At 36.9% G+C, this 18,980-nt stretch overlaps 1 protein-coding gene across 7 annotated transcripts in view; it reads right to left on the bottom strand.

Annotated features, from left to right (window-relative positions):
• The window catches only part of Reps (RALBP1 associated Eps domain containing), a 142,863-nt gene that overhangs the window by 17,477 nt on the left and 106,406 nt on the right, over positions 1 to 18,980 (bottom strand). For all 7 annotated transcript variants that reach the window (XM_028306283.1, XM_028306286.1, XM_028306281.1 and 4 more), the window contains exon 3: positions 188 to 344. In XM_028306283.1, coding sequence (XP_028162084.1) covers positions 188 to 344 — 157 coding nt within the window. The remainder of the gene's footprint in view (positions 1 to 187; positions 345 to 18,980) is intronic.

The following is an 18,980-nucleotide window of genomic DNA, read 5'->3' as shown; positions in this document are numbered from 1 at the left end:
CTATTTTGTCAACTCAATTAAACTATTATTTTCAATTACAATGCTAACAAAAATCGTAATTTACAGGTAATTTAAAATTAATTAAGTTTTTAAGACCAGAATGAAGGGTCTTTTTTAAAAAGTTGCAGTTTCGAATTATTGGGGTATGGTGTCAAACTATCTATTGTACATCACTTCGAGCACATACCCAGTAGCCTCGTGTGCTCCTCCGCAGTGTTGGTGGGCCACACGCCGCGGCCCGTCGCGCTGTGCTCCCATACAGGGTGCACCCGTTCCGCGACGCTGTTCGTAGGCGTGGGACTTTCGCTCGCCGTACTCCACGGAGAACCGTTCTTGCCTCTCCTCTGAAAGTTATATTGACATTGTTCAATTAAAAATCGTTTTTGTCAGATGGAATTTAAATCTAATTCATTTACTGAGTGGATGTTGCCCTGCTAGAGATCGTTACACCCACTGATGAAATAATAAATCTTTAGATTGGAAATAAACTTGGTTTTATTTTATCAAACAAATAAAACAATAGAAACGCGCACACCGTGACCATAGACCGGAGAGAGTAGAGATGTGCATAGACAACACAAAACGAGTTGCGTTCACACTTCATCATGCTCCCCTGGACGCGAACGTTTTGTAGTTAAGTCCATTGATGCAGTTAAGTCTTCATGCTTCGGTCTGTGAAGTCCTTTCGTCAGAGCATCTGCAACCATGTGTCTTGTGCATAGATATCGAACGGAAATTTGGTTCGCAGAAAATTTTTCTCGCACGAAGTGATAACGCACGTCAATTTGCTTGCTGCGCGCGTGATGCATCGAGTTTCCTGAAAGGTTAATAGCACTCTGGTTATCACAATAGAGAACAGTTGGAATACCTTTGTGACTCGGCCAGAACTTTTCTTCCAGTTGTTTTAGGCAAGGAGTTTCCTGTATTGCAGAAGATAATGACATGTATTTCGCCTCTTGATATGGTAAATTTTTCAAGATGTTCTGTTCATTTTCAGCCTTTGTTAGTTTTATATTCCATGTGTTTGTCTTAATTAAAGATTGATATTCTTTATTCATTGCCTCTTGCCANTTTGCTACAACGCTCTTAACTCGTACATAAACCGTATAACTTTATTTCTCAACATAAACAGTAGTAAATAGTTCGCCCTTGGCACAGCTTCCAAACTTTATGGTAGGAATAAATAAAAGGCCATAGCGATTGCGCCTCCTTGCTGGCACAAAAGAAAATGTTTCAGTGACCATACTCGTTTCCGAAAAAATATAAAAGAGCCTTCTGTGGTATAATACATTCAATAGATTCAATTCAATAGCATAAGATTGCATAATAACCCCTTCTATGTATTATACAAACTCTGTTCGTTTCATGTTTCGAAGTTTGTACTTTTACATAACTGATTTATGTAAACTTTTATTTCTGTAAGTTACATGCGGAATTTCAATACGTTACAAATTACAATAGCTGAAAGGAAACCTTACAAATAGAAAAATACTTTTGTCAGCTACGACGAAGCATGGAAATCCCACACAAAGAATATTGAAACGATTCATTTTAACACAGCATTTGTATATAAACGTAGCAAAACGTGTGTATGTAACGTAAGTTAAGATGCTAGATAGAAGAGCAGAGGTGATAATAGCAATCTAAGGCTGAGTTGCACCACCTAACTCTAACGATAACCGGTGTATTTTGCATGGACTTTGACAGATTTTTAACTTTTGTCAAAGTTAAAGTAAGATGGTGCAACCCAGCTTTAGCTTATATTATTACGGTAGACTGTCCAAAATTCAATCTGAAATGAGAGACAATGGCGTTAGCGGCTGTGTGCCAAATCTAAATATATAAAAGGAGAATTAGAATTAGATTTGGTTTAGGCTGTGCGTTGGTCTGTCAGTCAGTACTGACAGACCAACGCACAGCCTAAACGGCTAAACGTAGGCACTTGAAATTTGGAAAGGACGTAGCTTAGGTACTTTAGAGGTGCGTGCACTAAGAAAGGAATTCCCGAAATTCCCACGGGAACGGGAAATAGCGGGAAAATCCTTTTGTATGAAAAATCTAAACCGCTTAAGTTAGACGCTTGAAATTTAGCATGCAGGTACCTTAGTAAGCTTAAAGCTTAGTTACAACAGGATATTGCAAAATTCCCACGGGAACGGGAATTAGCGGGAAAAAACATTTGTATGGGATCCACGCGGACGAAGTCGCGGGCGGCCGCTAGTAGTGAATAAAATCACTTAAATTGTGATTAGTTTATATTAATAAAATTAACTCAAACATTCTAAACAGGATTCTACTGCATTTAGCTAAATAGGTATTTAGCCGTTGGAAATCGTGTTTCTCCCAAATAGTATTACCGCACGTACATTAACTATGCAACCGTTATCGTAAAATTACAGGATATTTGCGGCAAAGAGCCACGAAATGCTTGTTATTGAGCCGTTTCGGTTGCCGAAACGCTTTGGTTTAATTACTAGTTATCGATATATGTTTACCAATAAAGAGCTTACTCTCTTCTCACTTACTTACTTCTCAGCACTTGCCAAGTGTTTGTCTCGAAGCTGGCAGTGCAAAAACTAATGAGACATGTCCTATAAATCAGATCCTTACAGCATTGACGATTTGTAAGAAATAATTTGATAAGACAAAACAAATTAAGATATTTTTGATTTAATTTTTTTAACTGAATCAAATGGAACGTGGTGTTTGAGCCCAAAGAAAGTAACTTTCTCTTTTCTTCAATAGAAAATAGACACAATAGAAAAAAATATATCAAAATCTATTTACCGATGTTGTACAATAATGGCTCGTACTCACGGCAATCCTGAATATCAGACTGGATCCCGCAAAACTGAACTGTCAAGTGAACACATAATAATTTATGTGTTTGAAATTCGAATCACAAATTCGAACGGATAGATTTTTTGCGGGACGCTGCAAGGGATGTTCATCGAACGTAACCGTGACCCTGCTAAAAACAGTTCCTGCTAAAAACGGGATGTCTCCGTGGAAACAAGCCCTAAGACTTAGGCCGGGTTATACCATCCTACTTTAACTTTGACAAACGTTAAAAATCTGTCCATAAACTCCATACAATAAACGCCGGTTATCGTTATAGTTACCGTTAAAGTTAGGTGGTGCAAATCAGACTAAGTTCTAATAATATACTTAACGCAAACGTAAAAAGCGTCGATATCTCACCCAGTCACTGACGGGGTAGAGAATATTTTGAGCACGGCTGACGCGTAATATTTGACTTGAAATATAACTTACTGTCGACAATCTTATTACTTATAAGAATCACATCTTGGGCATTATCTTAATAGGATTTAACGTATGCCTTGAGATCTGCTTGTGATCTTGAACGTGACGTACCCATGTGATTTTAGGTTTATGCGTTAAGTAATAACTTTTTTTTTAATTTAATAAGTTTCGTTATTAGCATTAGTGTTAGCATTTAGAGATGACTATCAAACTAACTAAAAGAGCAGTTGTGGGTTCTATTCTCGCTTTAGGCAGTTAGATTTTTTCTATTCTAATTTCTATCTAAGTATCTATTTCTTTTTGTTATCAAAATGCGACAGTTGTATAGAGTCTTAATGTTCTATAGTGACTCTGGAGTGCTTTTATTTTTGTTTGGTATTTTAAAAAGGAAAGTGTTTTAACTGTCTCGGGAGTGCTTTCAGTCGTGTTCAATATATGCTCACTAATATTATAAACAGAAAAGATTTTGATTATTTGCTTGTTTGTATTGAATGAAACTACTGGACCGATTTGAAAAAATATTTCACTATATTTCTGACTGGCGGCCACCCGCGACTTCGTACGCGTGGATCCCGTTCTACCCCCTTAGGGGTGGAGTTTCGTAAAATCCTTTCTTAGCGGATGCCTAGGTCATAACATCTACCTGCATGCCAAATTTCAGTTCGATCCGTTCAGTGGTTTGGGCTGTGCGTTGATAGATCACAATGTCAATCAGCCAGTCACCTTTGAGTTATACATATATTATTTCTGAAGTACATAGGCGATACGAAGCTCGCCAAGTCAGCTAGTAATAAAAAATAACTAACTAGACTCTCGCTAGCATCACCTTATTTTGATTCTATACAAATATTTTAGCATAGGATCCCTCATAACACCCTCTTCGGCGAGAGCTATCAATAACCTACGACTCCGAATGTGTGGTGATACAAATACCCTCGGAAATATGCATTCTTCTCACGTCCTTGCCTCCGCGTAGATAGTCCCTAGAAAATATAGTAAGACGATTTGGTAGACCGCGAAAAGGGGAAAAGCAAAGATTGATGGTGAGGTGGTTTTGCATAAGCTTTTGTATTTACTTATCTTGAGTAAAGATGTTGAAAAGTGTACCATTGGAAAACTTGTCAAAAGTGGAGTGAATGGATAGGTAGAGACCACAACTTGGCAAATATTTATTTATTTTCTTTATTAGGAAAAAATACAGCTTATATTAACTTATATAATACAAGTAGCATAAAAATAATAAGTTTTACACAAGCCTATGAGTTTTCACTGATAGTTTTAAATTGAAAAGACAGATTCACAATACTTACAGCTAACTTAAACAATATTATTATAGTGTAGGTAAACTCCTCCTGTTCGATCGGCCAATTGACATCAAGAAAATACGAGTAGCAGGCAGTAGAAAAATGAAAAAGCGGAAGTAGATAGTCTCGTTTGGAGTCCAGCTGTGATAATATTCACAATATAAAAGCGGAAAATCTTGCAGTGGACATGGTAAAGTATGACACTCTCATAATCTCACAATTATTTACCCCCCTTGACAAAAGCAAACTTGAAATCGGAATCGGAACAAGCATCTCGTTCCACACCGGATGTGATTATACACGCGGATACACCGAAAACGGGCATCCGACTTTTAGCAGATGTTTTAATCGGCTACCTAAGTAAACTCTGACAAACGTTACTTCGACATTACGTCACTCCCTCACTACTGAATATCGACATGACTTTAATTCGACACTACACTATTCAGACAAAGGCAAATATCCGGCGTAACGTAATGTCGAAGTAACGTTTGTCGGAGTTTACTTAGGTAGCCGTTTTAATTTTCACCATTCCTTAACTACACTTAAGCTGAGTTGCACCACCTAACTTTGACCGTAACTATAACGATAACCTTTATAAAGTTTGACAGATTTTTGACGTTTGTCAAAGTTAAAATAAGAAACGTCAAGTTATCGTCAAGTTATCCTTAGTTTGTAAGGCTGAGTTGCACCACCTAACTTTAACGGTAACTATGACGATAACCGGTGCCTTTTGTATAGAGTTTGACAGATGTTGTAAGTTTGTCAAAGTTAAAGTAAGATGGTGCAACCCACCCTAAGTAGTGTCAGAGATAATTATCTGTTTTTAACAACTCATTTAGGAAATAAAGCAAATGAGTGAAGTAAATGCTTCTTACGATAAGTAGTATTATCACGCAACTGTGAACCGACAAATTTGAGCCATAGTAAGACGTCCGATATTCTTTGGATGGATTTGGATAGATCGGTTTGTAGCCTTTGATGTGGGGCCGTGAAACTTACGGAGTACTAGCATTTTATCAAAGTACAAAATTATAATTAATATTAACGGGAACAATGCCGAAATATCGGAGGCTCGTAAACAAGATACATAAAATAGGTATTGTAGCAATTCCGTCAGTAAAATTATTCTCTTATCATGAAAGTTTTAAACAATAGAAATTACTAGGTACTCGTATAAAATAGATTTTTCTAAAATAAAACATATCTGACAGTTGACACACTCACAGAATAAATATTTGTATTATTACTTTTGATATTTTTATCTGTTTTAGGGCTGATTTTTCAATCCTCAGATATCTTTAATCTGAAGAATAACTTTGTCATTTTGACATATTTCCCATACTGAAACTGTCAATGTGCCAAACTTATTCTTCAGTTAAAAGTTATCTGACGATTGAAAAATCAGCCCTTATTAGACATAGGTACATGCAAAAAATTTTCTCTACGGTTTTGACAACAACGTGGGAGATGGAGGTAGTACGCAGAACTGTCGGCCGATGGGGCAGCAAGGTTCTGGAGTGGAGGCCACGTACCGGAAACCGCAGCGTGGGACGTCCACCCACAAGATGGACCGACGACCTGATAAAGGTAGTAGGAAGGCGCTGGATGCAGGCCGCTACCAACCGTGCGATGTGGAAGTCATTGGGGGAGTCCTATGTTCAGCAGTGGACGTCCTATGGCTGAAATGATGATGATGATGATGTGGGAGATGACCGGGGTAGATGGGATCGTACCCTACACAAATTAACTAAAAACCAAATTACCAGAAATAAACTTATTTGCCATTAAATTACATATTGATTGAACGTTAAATTATAGTAATACTATTCACATTGTGCTACATTACCATATTAACAACAACGCAATAAACTCTGGCCATAACGCTATGTCAGGACACTCGAAACGGACAAGGAAACCCATAATGTCAGTTTATTGATGTTTGTATTCTAGGAATGTTATGGATGTGAAGTTTCGGTCATGGATACGGTTAAGGATATTAAAATAATATTATACTGGTTTTGGTTACGGTTACGGATATGAAATCATTTCGGATTATCCGAAAGATTCGGATAATTTCGGTCACGGATATTAATTTTAAAAATGTAAAATTCAAATAGCAAGATGCTACGCGAGTCGCGACCCACAAAACTACTTTATATAAGTACTATGACGGCATCTATGATAAAGGTAAAACAGACGGGGATATCAGATGGTGCCAGGAAAAGCCAGACAAGTAACAAATATTAAAAAATAATAAGATTTAGGCTCCGCCTATGTCCGAAACTATCCGAAAATTTTGAATTGGTTTCGGTTACGGTTACGGATATTTTTTTATTTCGGATATCCGATAGTTTCGCTTACGGTTACGGATATCCATACCATCCTTGGTATTGACTTAGCAATGGGGGGAACGGTAGAGTTGATGGTGTCAATAGTATTGACAAAACTATACCCGATCGAGGTGTAGTGATTATGGTTGAACTCTATCGATGTAGAGTTCTTTAAGATTTTTTTAAGTAAGCGTTTTTATTCTTCATTTAATCATGGAACTTTTAATAATGATTCCTTCTATTGTTTTATTTAATGGGTTAGGAAATAAAGGATAAACAAGTATTACCTCCTGTGATATTGAATCACCTTGAAACACGATAACATTTTGTTTGAATTAAATTCAAAATCAGAATCTTCCATGTCTTTATTATGAAATATATAACCCCAGCAGGATCATACCCATAATAATAAGCATTTTACCAGTCCAACAGTCAAACGTTTGGAAACGACTGGTTTCCCACACTAGTCCGAGCTAGACAAAAAGCGGTTACATTTTTTTCTTTTATCATTCAATAACGTAAATGTATTTATTTGTCCTACAGAAAGGCAGTCCTACGGATGACAATTGAGTTATAATAATAAATATGCTATAGGATTTTGTCTATGCCCCGCGCCGTCTACCCTAGCTGAGGGTGTTTACTGTTTATTTTACGAACGATTTTGCTGTTTAACCTAAAGGTTTTCGATGTACCTAATAGGCAAATAATACTGGGCTTTATTGATATGAAACAATGGTTACATAGTACATAGTTTATCTGGCACCTATATTTAAAATTATAAAAATATTTTGCCTTCAGAGACTAGGTACTGCTGATAATAAAAGCTTTACGTAGTTTGGCAAAATTATATTGAGCTTCCTTGAAAAAACAAAACATGAAAATAAAGATCATGAAAGCAAACACTTTTATTATCTAGGTAGGTATTAATATATGCAAACGTGGTCGCCCCAAGCAAACTTGGCGGCGCACTGTAGCAGACGAGGCGAAGAAAATCGGCAAGACCTGGAGCGAGATCAAGCGTGAAGCTCAAGACCGAACGCGATGGAGGACTGTTGTGGACCTCTGCCCCACCTAGGGGACATAGGACCTTAAGTCAAGTACCTAAGTATTAATATAAAATTAGGACTACTGTCCCACCATAACCCTCTGTTTAACTGTTAACAATTCCACTGTATTGATAACCAAAGTAAATGTTATAGCTATCAAGCTGTCCAAACTCCGAAACGACCTATCAAATTTTATATATCCACATAAAATTAAATTATACGGTCGTACTCTGTAAATCAAAATGGCGGATAATTGAAACAGGCAGGAGAATAAACGACCAGTGTAAACAACTTGTAACTGCCAATGCTGTATTTATCGGTCACTCGAGCCCTGGTTTAAGTCCAATATTTGCAGTCGGATCGTTCTGGAATGTTTATTCTAAACTAGCTTCGATCCACGGCTTTCCGCCCCAATAGCCACATTTCCAATCGGGATCATAATTGAGGCAACCCTGTTAATTACGTTATTTTATTAGCATGGCGTCGGGCAGATTATCTTTGGCTTGTTAATTCAGTAACAAAGTAATACAAGAGCCCAAATTATTTTAAGAGTTATGAGAGTTGATAAAATACGATAAAATTCAGTCTAGTCTGAATGACAACATATTGTATCTATAAGTACTACACTTTATCTGTATAAAGGAGACAAGTGTTTAGGACTTTCCTCTTATCTGTTTTCGTCAGACAAATCGTAAAAAATATTAATGTGGGATATGCCTGACAATTTTCCATTTAAAACCTTAAAATTTTGTTCCGAAACAGGTAATGTATAATGCTAAGCTACTTAGCTTGAGTTTCCGTGGTCCATATAGAATATTACCGGAGTATCGTTTGCGTTTCTCATTCGCAAAGAACTTTGTCGAATATACAATACAGGGTGTCCCGTAAAGAGCGTGCCAAACTTAAGAAAATGAAATAATAGATGAACATCATCATCTCAGCCATAGGACGTCCACTACTGAACATCGGCCTCCCCTAATGAACATCATCTACGTAAAAAAAGTAGTATCACCATTATTTCTGAGATATGACTATTTCCTATTTTTTTTAAATCCCTAATTTTGAGCCTATCTCTTGTTGCTCTGTGTATAAATGTGCAAATAATTTTCTAGATGATTATGAAAAAGAATAAAAGAAATATCTGCTCATTTATCATACAACAACAAGAGAAAGGCTCAAAATGGAAGATTAAAAAAAATATGAAAAATATCGTATTGAAAATGACGATACCTTAAAAAAAATATAGATTGCTATCTATTAGTCTATTCCCACCTCTTGTTCCCACCACTGCAACTCCTGTGTAGCCAGGATCTACAGCTTGAACGCCATAAAAACCCAACAAATGAAGGTCAAGTTTGTCCCGGGGAAAGTTAAACTGTCATTGGACCCGCAACGAAATTAATCAGAAGAACATAGGAGGAGTTCGAAATTACGGTGATCTATTTAATCTATCATCTCTTTAAATTTGGCACGCTCTTCACGGCACACCTTGTATGAATATCGTGGCTTAAAACAAGCCACGTGAAAAAGCCTTCTCCCGCACATCTCAAGGCTCCACATAACGCCACTCGGGTGTTTTCCCAAGCGCACGCTATGGGCTCACAAATTCCGCTGTTTTCTCTCCGGATTTTATTAGAACCATTTCGGATCTTCGCTTATTCGTTTAGGATTTTGGACTTTGCTCAACTGTTACTATCAAAGGGGTATGGAAATTGGCTCGCTCGAAATGAATTTGGAAGTGCCATGATTATTGCCCGATTGTTCCGATGCAGCCGATTGTTTGGGCAATCGATTGGAAAATGAGAAAACTGGAGGTGGGTCTAATGTAGAATGTGCGATTGTCCTAGTGTTTTTGTTTTAGAGTAAAAATCCTTTTTAGTTTTTCATAAGAGTCAAGGAAATAATAGGAAGACATTGTCTGCATTAGGGTGAGTTGTACTATCTTACTTTAACTTTGACAAACGTCAAACTCCATATAAAAAGCACCGGTTATTGTAACGGTTAAAAAATAAGTTGGTGCAACTCAGCCTTAGTGATATTAGGTTCGCCATTTTGTACGTGTCAATGATTTTCAAATTATTTTAATCTGAGAAAATATGAGTTTTTGAAGATGTAAAGAGCAAAATTAATACAGACCATTTCTGTTTATACTGCAAAATTCTGATCTGAGGTGGAATTGTGTAAAGCAATCGTAATCATTTGACAGTTCATAACGTACGATAAAGTCAGTTAAACAAAGCGTTTGACAGAATAATCGTACGTTATGAACTGTCAAATGATTACAATTGCTTTCCACAATTCCACCTCTGGCCCATTACCAAATTTCATACCAATGACAACACGTGTTAAACGTCATCCGTGACACAATATTAATGAATAAAGCTGGGGAGATCAGCTTGTCACGTGATTATTTAATGAGTTGTAATGTAATGAATGATACATTACCCGGGGGCCGCAAATTGGAGAGATTGTGTGTCATGCAGTTAGCATGACAATTATAATAGCTTGGCGGCAATTGTTTTAGGTGTTAATCACATTTAGAAAGCTCAACAGTATATTGGTTAACTGTAGTGCACTTTGTGGATTAGGTACATTGATAAGAGTGATTGATTCCCAGAATAGTCACTAATATCCCCAAACATATTATATCAACTGTGTTTCAATTTGCAGGATTATTAGTTTTTAGTTTGAGGTAACTATTATTATTTGAGTATTAGGTATTATAATTTTGTAGTTTAACAAAAACAACAAGCTCTACAAGAAAATTATTCACAAGTTATTTACGTCACCTACTTTATTTTGTTAAACTGGTCTTGTGAAACTTAATCTCTAATCCTATTTTTTACCTTCAGCTAGTAAAACACAGTAACAAAGTGAAACCGATGAACGCGAATTCCAACCTTTTATAAAACCGTAAAAAAAGTTCCAGCACCAAATATCGTTTGATCCACAAATTGTCGTAATCAAATTTCAATACCCACAATTCGGTCAGCAAAAACCAGACAAAGCAAACGTTCCCCCACCGTGACGTAACAGTGTTTGTTATTTGTTACATTCCCGCAAACGTTACCATATCGAGGTAACATTTGCGCAAGTGGGAAAGTGGGAAATACATTGACAAATGTACCCGAAGGCGATATATTGCGAAAGGTATCGGTTGCACCCGCAAGCACGGAAACCATTTGTCCACATCATTGCTTGTCACTTTCGCACCACTACAGTAAATAAATCAGCTTGTCTCGGCTGTAAAAGCTTTAACTAAGAATACCTTTCTGGTGGAATGCTCCAAATACGGTTGCGTAGACTAGACACACTATGACACTAGGGTATAATGAAATGTCACTCAAAATTCGATTCGGTCTCTAGCAAAGATTCAAGCCTTTGATTTCTATGTAAATTCCTATGATCGCACATGTAGGTGTATATTTTGTGGTAAAAAAGCATCGATTAAAAGTACATAAAACCAGTGTGTATAAATTCAAGTCCATCGTGTGTAGGTACTTTTAAACTGTAAAATTCCTTTTACACTTTTTATTGGCAGCATTACGAATCAACACATAGAAACAGTTTTGATTAAAAATCTTTTTCAGTACCACCTTTTTTAGAAGCCAGGCATATTATTATGTCGTTTAAAATAAAGCAATAGAAAGAAAACTTCTTTTCCGATTGAAAAGAGATATAAGTTATTCGAACTGCTCTACATTTCTTTTTTACTATTGTTTTAGAGTTTAAAACAATCCTATTGAACGAACATATTAAAATGTATGTGCTTTTACCGCTCTAATATTTTTTTTGCGCTGAGTTTATCAACAATATAAATCACATCTTGGTAAACGTAGTGTTGGACGCCCAACTTTGCCCGATGAACCGACAACAGTCGGGTAAAAAGTGAGTTTTTCCATGGGGAAGCTTCACGTCCAACAGTGTACTAAAATTGGTTAAAATGGTGTTGGACGTCAACCTACACAATGATCTCAAGGAGGCTGGCAGAAATTTTTGGGAAGACTTTTTCTAGATAGTTTACGTCTAGAGGACTACCATTGCCTGAAATGATGAAAGGTAGACCTACCTCAGTGGTCTTCTTCTTGCATTTGTCGGTGCCGGCGAAGATGTTCAGCTGGGTGGAGCCGACCTTCAGCGGACACTGGTCGATGTCCACCCTCCGCAGATCAATGTCGATACCGCTCGTTCCTCTGAAACGAAATACATCATTATATACTTGGCATTAAAGGTCGCATAACCGAGTCAGTGCTTGAGATATGGGAACGGTGCGGGAGGGGTGACATTGACATATTTTATATTATGACGTGACAGAGCGTACAAGTTGTAAAGCACATCTGAAGTCTCGTTGATATTTGACGTTAAAAAACACCCACCCGTGCCGCTTTCATACCTCAGGCATGGACTAAGTTAAGCACTAGGCTATAAGGTATTGTATTATTTTCAATCATAGAAACATTGCCTCGAAACCAACCTTTAACAAAGAGTGATTTCGCCAAAAGTTCTTTTGGCGAAGGTTCTGTTAATACTATTTAATATTCTACCGGAGTGGGGTGTTTTGATATACATTCGGGGCTCGAAATAATTACTTCGTTAGCCTGAAATCTCCCTTAAGACACCATGATTTGAAAATCAAATTTTCGGCCTCCTAAAAACCATAATACCATACAAATAACCTCCTAGTTATAACGTATTTGCATGCATCGGCATATTTTTCGGCATTTATTAAACGCTGTGTCACTCAAAATGGTTTCTTATGCAAAAAATCGCACACTATACAGGAAAATCATTATAAGAAAACCCGCACACTGGTGTGGAAAAGGGAAATGACAAATTGGCTACCCAAGTCAATAAAGTTGTCGTGAAAGATATACTCGTATATGTGTGTGTTTATCGAATCACTTATCGATCACAACGAATGCTATGAGGGAAACGACTAAGAACATATATATTTTACGGCTGGTGTAAAATTTTACGTTTTCATAGCTGGAGCTATAACCTCATTTATGTCTGAACTGTTACGGTTCTCCGAGGTCCAGTGGTTTCAATTTTCAATTTTCTTGCATCGGAGATTCTGGGTTCGATTCTCATTGGGATGAGCATCTAATTAAAACAGAGGTAATATAATCTAAAATTATATTAGATAGATTAGATACTGCAAATTTGAGTAAAGGAGTGTGTGAAAAGAAATATTATGATTCCGTGGTTTAAACCTAGTTTTAGGTGATTAATTACACCGGTCAACAAAAAAAAAATTTTTTTTGCGCATGGATTTTACTTATTATATTCTGATTATATAAGCAAATTTATATAAAAAAAGTGCGATTACAAATCGAAAATATTTGCTTTTTAAGAAGTTATAGCGATTTGAATTTTCCATGTTCATAGTAGAATGTCTCTAAAGATGCACGTCCCATTCTCATTGGGTTATATTTATAAATGATTATGGGGGCTTATTCGCAAGAACAAGGGGCACGCTTTCATCAAAATATAGTGAGATTTGAGAGACGACGTTACCAAGGCCAGTATACTGAAAGCATGATAGGGTTAGATTTTTATGCGAAAAATCTTCTATGGAACATGACAGGAAATTAGAACTTTTCATTTTTAATAAATATTTGGACTCTATTTTAAATTTTCTCTTGTGAGAATTAATCTTAAATGGATGTTTGGTATGTTTTAATAATTAGAAAGAATGAAAGAAAGAAAGAAAAAAATATATTTGGCAACCAATATATTTTTATTTTAACTATATTGATGACAAGGATGCGTGGTCAGTTCAGTCTGCACATATTTGATGTACTTAAATTTGACTATTCTTACCGTTAGATAATTCCTGGCAATAAGTGGTGACTGAGTTTGTTCCGGCGTTTCTTCTCAGCACTTGCCATATGTTTGTCTCGAAGCGCTGGTAGGGCCCAAAAGATAAGGAGACATGTAAAGTGCCCCATAAGGGCTACCTTTTTCTTTTTTTTATTATTTTCTATTGACGTTCATAAGTGCCACTTGTGGTCTAAACTGAATAAATATTTTTGATTTTGATTTTGATTTTGATTGAATTGAATCATCTCTATGTTCACGTTTCATACATTCATTGATATGAATTTTTCTATTTTTTACACATAAAAGCAAATTAAGAACAATTTTTTGTTGTTATTCTTATTTCTAGGTATTAAAGCAATAAAAATAAGCTATGCATAACCCGTGCGCAAAAATGCTGTAGACAGTTGTTATTTGCGGCTCAAAGATCTTGATACGTTTTGAACTATATTGCTACATTTTACATGACATAAAAACAAATCTAAGCATGTCCGTGTGTCAGTGCCCTAATTGTACTTGTAAGACAGCTCTATTAACCCCAATATCCGAGCCAAAATTCAAAGCCCGATCCTGTAATAACTCGAACCCAACCCTAGAGATGTGGAGCGTGTCTACTATACCTACTGTATAGCATAGTGGTGGTCCAGAAACTAGGGCCTCTCCAATAGCGTTAGCGAACAGATCAGTTCTTCCCATGCTTATTAGACGCATACATAAGATCGATGGAACGCCTTCTGCTTACGCAAGTAAATCGTCTGTGACTCCCTAAAAATAAGGATGTTGTGATGTCACTTGTCGATATCGGTATTTTTTTATTCCTTATAAATCAACATATTAGCTGTGAGGTTCCAGCAGATTAGTTAGATGCAGTTAGAGGAAAAATTATACGAGTACGAATGTCAAGCCCGTCTGACCAACGTGGGGTGTTTTTCCTAAATCCTCTCTTTTGCTCGCCAAAGGATATTATACCTCTTCAGACGCCGGGTGTCTATAAGATCGATTGCAGCTGTGGTAGTTCTTATATAGGACAAACTAAGCGGTCTATAGCTGAAAGAGTCAAAGAACACATAGCGGCTATAAATAACCGACAGACGTGCAAATCTACGATAGCTGAACATCTGTTAACTTCGGACGTTAATCACTGGATGGAACTTCATGACCCGAAAATCCTCTCAACTGATAGGCATTACCATGTTAGGTTGATACGTGAAGCCATTGAAATTAAAAAGCATAATAATTTCAATCGAGAAGATGGATTTAACCTATCATCAGCGTGGAATCCGGTGATAACGAAGTACAAATCGCGTTCTAGGCCGTCTCAGAGAAACCTGGACACTGTTAGTGTAGTTTGTCGGACTGACTGTACCACTGACGAAAATATTGTGCAAATGCGGGTGGGTGAAGAAAACTCATCGCGCCGGAGCAGACGACGCCGCATCTCTTCAGTCTGCCCGCGACCATGACTCGTGCAACCGAGCCGAAACGTCGGGAGGGTAAATATTTTATTTACCGTTAAAATAGATATTGTTGCAATAAATCCCGTGAAGTGATAATTTTATAGTAAAAATGCAACATAATAGTTTAAAATATTATAAATCATGAGCTGTTTTCTGCAAAAAAGTCCATAATATTATCGACAACCATTCATCTATTTCTTACACGCACATCACTAACTTTCTTGTAGCCCCAAAACTGCCTCGGGAGATATACGCAAGAGGTCGCCGCCAGATTATGCAAATATCTCCACCACAATGGATAGCTGGCCTCTGCTATACTCCAGGGGCTTTAAATTCGGCCTCCCCCAATTATACTCAGTTTTAATTGTTGCTTACTTAATGTTAACACAGCGGTAATTATGATGGGGAATCAAAGGGCTGAGTTGGGAAAAAAGAAAGTCGAGCTCATTAGGCGGTTTTATGCGGAAATGTTTGTCTGTTTAAAAACGCCTTTTTATGACTCATTTCTTGTCTAACATAATATACAATAATTAGGCAGGTAGATAGTATATGATAGAGATACTATATATGCGAAGATTTCATAAGTTATTCCAACTATCATACCAATGACCTAGCCCCAAGTAAACAAGAGTGGGGCTCTCTGAAGACCCAAAATGGTATGGTCTGTTTAAAGTACTTCCTAACTTGCTGATCGTTGATCAACAAACCTACCATAACCAGGACTATTTATTTATAAGCAGGTTTTACGGATACAGCTTGCCTATAAATAGTCGAAAAGAAATCAAATTCGTCCACAGCCTTAGGCTAGTAAGTAAGTTTAAGACAATTCTTGCAAACGATTAAAAGGGCCGACTAACAACGAATTAGTGCAATAATCAAAAGTGTCTTTTGTAGTCACAGAAACAGCAGTTTTAATAGATTTGCTCCTTAAGAAAGTGCAGATGTATATGAATATTTTTTATTATTACTTCTCTAACATAGCTCTATCTACCTCCTGTCATTAGGCACACCCGCCTAACCTCTACACGTGCGCTCAAAACACTCGCTCTGCTCTAGATTTATCTTTTTCATTTACCAAAAGCAATGTTTTCCACTGATTTATGACCACGAAACAAAGGGCGCCATTGAATAACATGCTTTTGTTTTTGCGAATATTTGTTATGTTTACTAATAAAGGGGTGAAAATGTTTTTAACAGCTGTTAACCAATTTTGTGTAGTCTTATTTGCATATAAAGTGCTTTCAGATGATAAGGCCCGTTATATCTTTTAAAAATATTTTTAAAGGTACAAGTTCGAAGCCGATTACACGCAGCAGCAGCGGCTGCTATGTTTTTCTATGAAATACATTCTGATGTATTATTTAAAACAGCGTTTGGGAAGCTTCGCAGTGTCTCAAGACAAAAGTCTTTGACCAGTGTGTTGCCAGTGATGGTAAACGGATGTGAGACGTGGTCGCTTACTATGGGCCTCATAAGAAAGCTCAAGGTCACACAAAGGGCGATGGAGCGTACTATGCTCGGAGTTTCCCTGCGTGATCGAATCAGAAATGAGGAGATCCATAGGAGAACCAAAGTGACTGACATAGCCCGCAGAATCGCTAAAATCAAGTGGCGGTGGGCGGGACACATTAGCTCGTAGAGCTAGCTGCTGGTGCTGCATGGAGTCAGATACAAAATCATCATCCACTGCTGAACATATTATTATAAGGCCTCCCCCAATGATTTCTAGATCCGCTAGTTGGCCACGATCATCATGATCACTTTTAAACAATGTCGAAAATTATATTGGTCCAAAGTCCTAACTCCAAACTCTCAAATTCGCCCATCAAGGTGAAAAATCACAAAAATCCCCGTAACAAGAAAAGATTCGTGTCTTTATTTTGAAAGGTGTGCATATTTTTGTTACCTCTGACAAATGTGGGCCGTGATAAGTGAATTTATTCAACAAGTATGCTGATGAGGCGTGCCCGAAGCGGTTGTAAGACGTGTTCCGTACGATTTGTAGTGAGGAGTTAGGGCATTTTTCACCGGTAAGCGGATTGAATATTTATTTTTGTATTTATTTAAATGTTTGCACATTTTAATTTTAAGACCGCCTAGTTGTACCTTGTATGTTCCTTTTCTTTCTGTTCTTATCTTTGGTGTGCAATAAAGTCTATTTATTATTATTATTATTTTACAGTACAGGGGCGGACTTAATGCCAGGTGGCATTATCTGAAAACTACTATGTACCTATTTATTCATATGGAAGAACATAGAACTACTCGTTTTACGACTGATCAGCACTTTTATAAAACAGTAATATCATATCTGCAAACTAAGGTGAGTTGCACCATCTTACTTTAACTTTGATAAACGTTAAAAATCTCTCAAACTCCATACAAAAAGCACCGGTTATTATTATTGATACGGTTAAATATGGCGGTGCAACGCAGCTTTAATGTCTTCATTACTCGTAGTAGTGTGTTTACTTAATTAAACGATGTTAATAATAACAATAAATTAAATACTATCCACTAATTTTAAGATTTTCCAAACATCCACATTAAACTTAATCATCATTTTCTAACTTAAAGAATGACGAAATGCTTGTTTTATAACTTTGGCTGCTATCAGTTTGAGACTCAAACAATTCTAAGAAGTCTTCAGTAAACATTTGTTTGCCAGAATATTTGAGTAGATATTTGAGTTAGTATTCATCAGAATAAAACAGTATAAAGTCAATAGCCTGTGCAGATTCAAATAAATAATTATTTTGTGTCGGAATAAAGGGAATGTAGGTATATAAGTTATTAAACACATAACTAGTTCTGTGTGCTTACCATGAGTTTACGTTATGTGTGCTCGCTAGCGACTGCGTAAAAAAATGACATTAATTGTATGACATATTGTGCAGCGCCCCTAGCGGCTACTTTCAAGAAACAAAATCTCCATAGAGATTTTTGACGTTTTCGCTAGCGAGCACACCTAACGTAAACTCATAGTAGGTACACTGAATCTGAAAATTATTCAGTTTACATAAGATGAGAAGATTTAGCATGAAATAGCTGCAACTATATTTGTTAAGTAACAGAAAGGGACACCGAGGAGAGTTGTAACAGAGGTAAGATGTCACATAGCCGATTTCTCGCCGCCTATGACAGTTAGAGCTCTTTCAAATTAGACTTTTTGTTGGTTGTTGTGCGTATGCAAGTCCGCACTAACTGTTGGTACTTGTCAATTTTATTCTAGCGCAATTAATTTACAATTTTCCGTGCACTGAAAAATATGTTTGGTTACTGCTTACACAACAAAAGTGACCACCGAACACTTTGGTTATGAGGAACAAAATGTTGTGGAAATTAAACAATTAATTCTGCAGTGAGCTAGACTTAGTTTGGTTATAGTTAACACTTTGTTCGGTAGTCGCTTTTGTTGTGTAAGCAGTAACCAAATTTTTTTCAGCGTGTGCGGTCGTAAAAATTAACGAACGACAACCGTCCGTCTCAAAACGTCTAAGTTGAAAGAGCTTTTAGCGAGCTGACAATTTCACGTAACTGTGGAGTGTCGAAAGAGCAACGAATTCGCGAGGTTGCTAACTCAGTACAGTCTTAGATTCAGAGAAATTGACTTTGTTACAACATACCTCTGGCTCTGTTACAACTCTCCTCGGTCTCCCCTAAAACTTTTCAAAAAAGTAAAAAATAAAGTTTCAACGTCGTTTCGGCCCGATTCAGGTTTTAGCAGGAATGAAGTTTCAGTCAGAATGAACTCTG

The sequence above is a fragment of the Ostrinia furnacalis genome, unplaced genomic scaffold (assembly GCF_004193835.3).
Source record: "Ostrinia furnacalis isolate ACB-3 unplaced genomic scaffold, ASM419383v2 OfSCF1913, whole genome shotgun sequence".
In the NCBI taxonomy this organism is placed as follows: Eukaryota; Metazoa; Arthropoda; class Insecta; order Lepidoptera; family Crambidae; genus Ostrinia; species Ostrinia furnacalis.
Note: the sequence above shows the minus strand (reverse complement) of the source record. Positions and strands in the feature narration are given on the sequence as shown.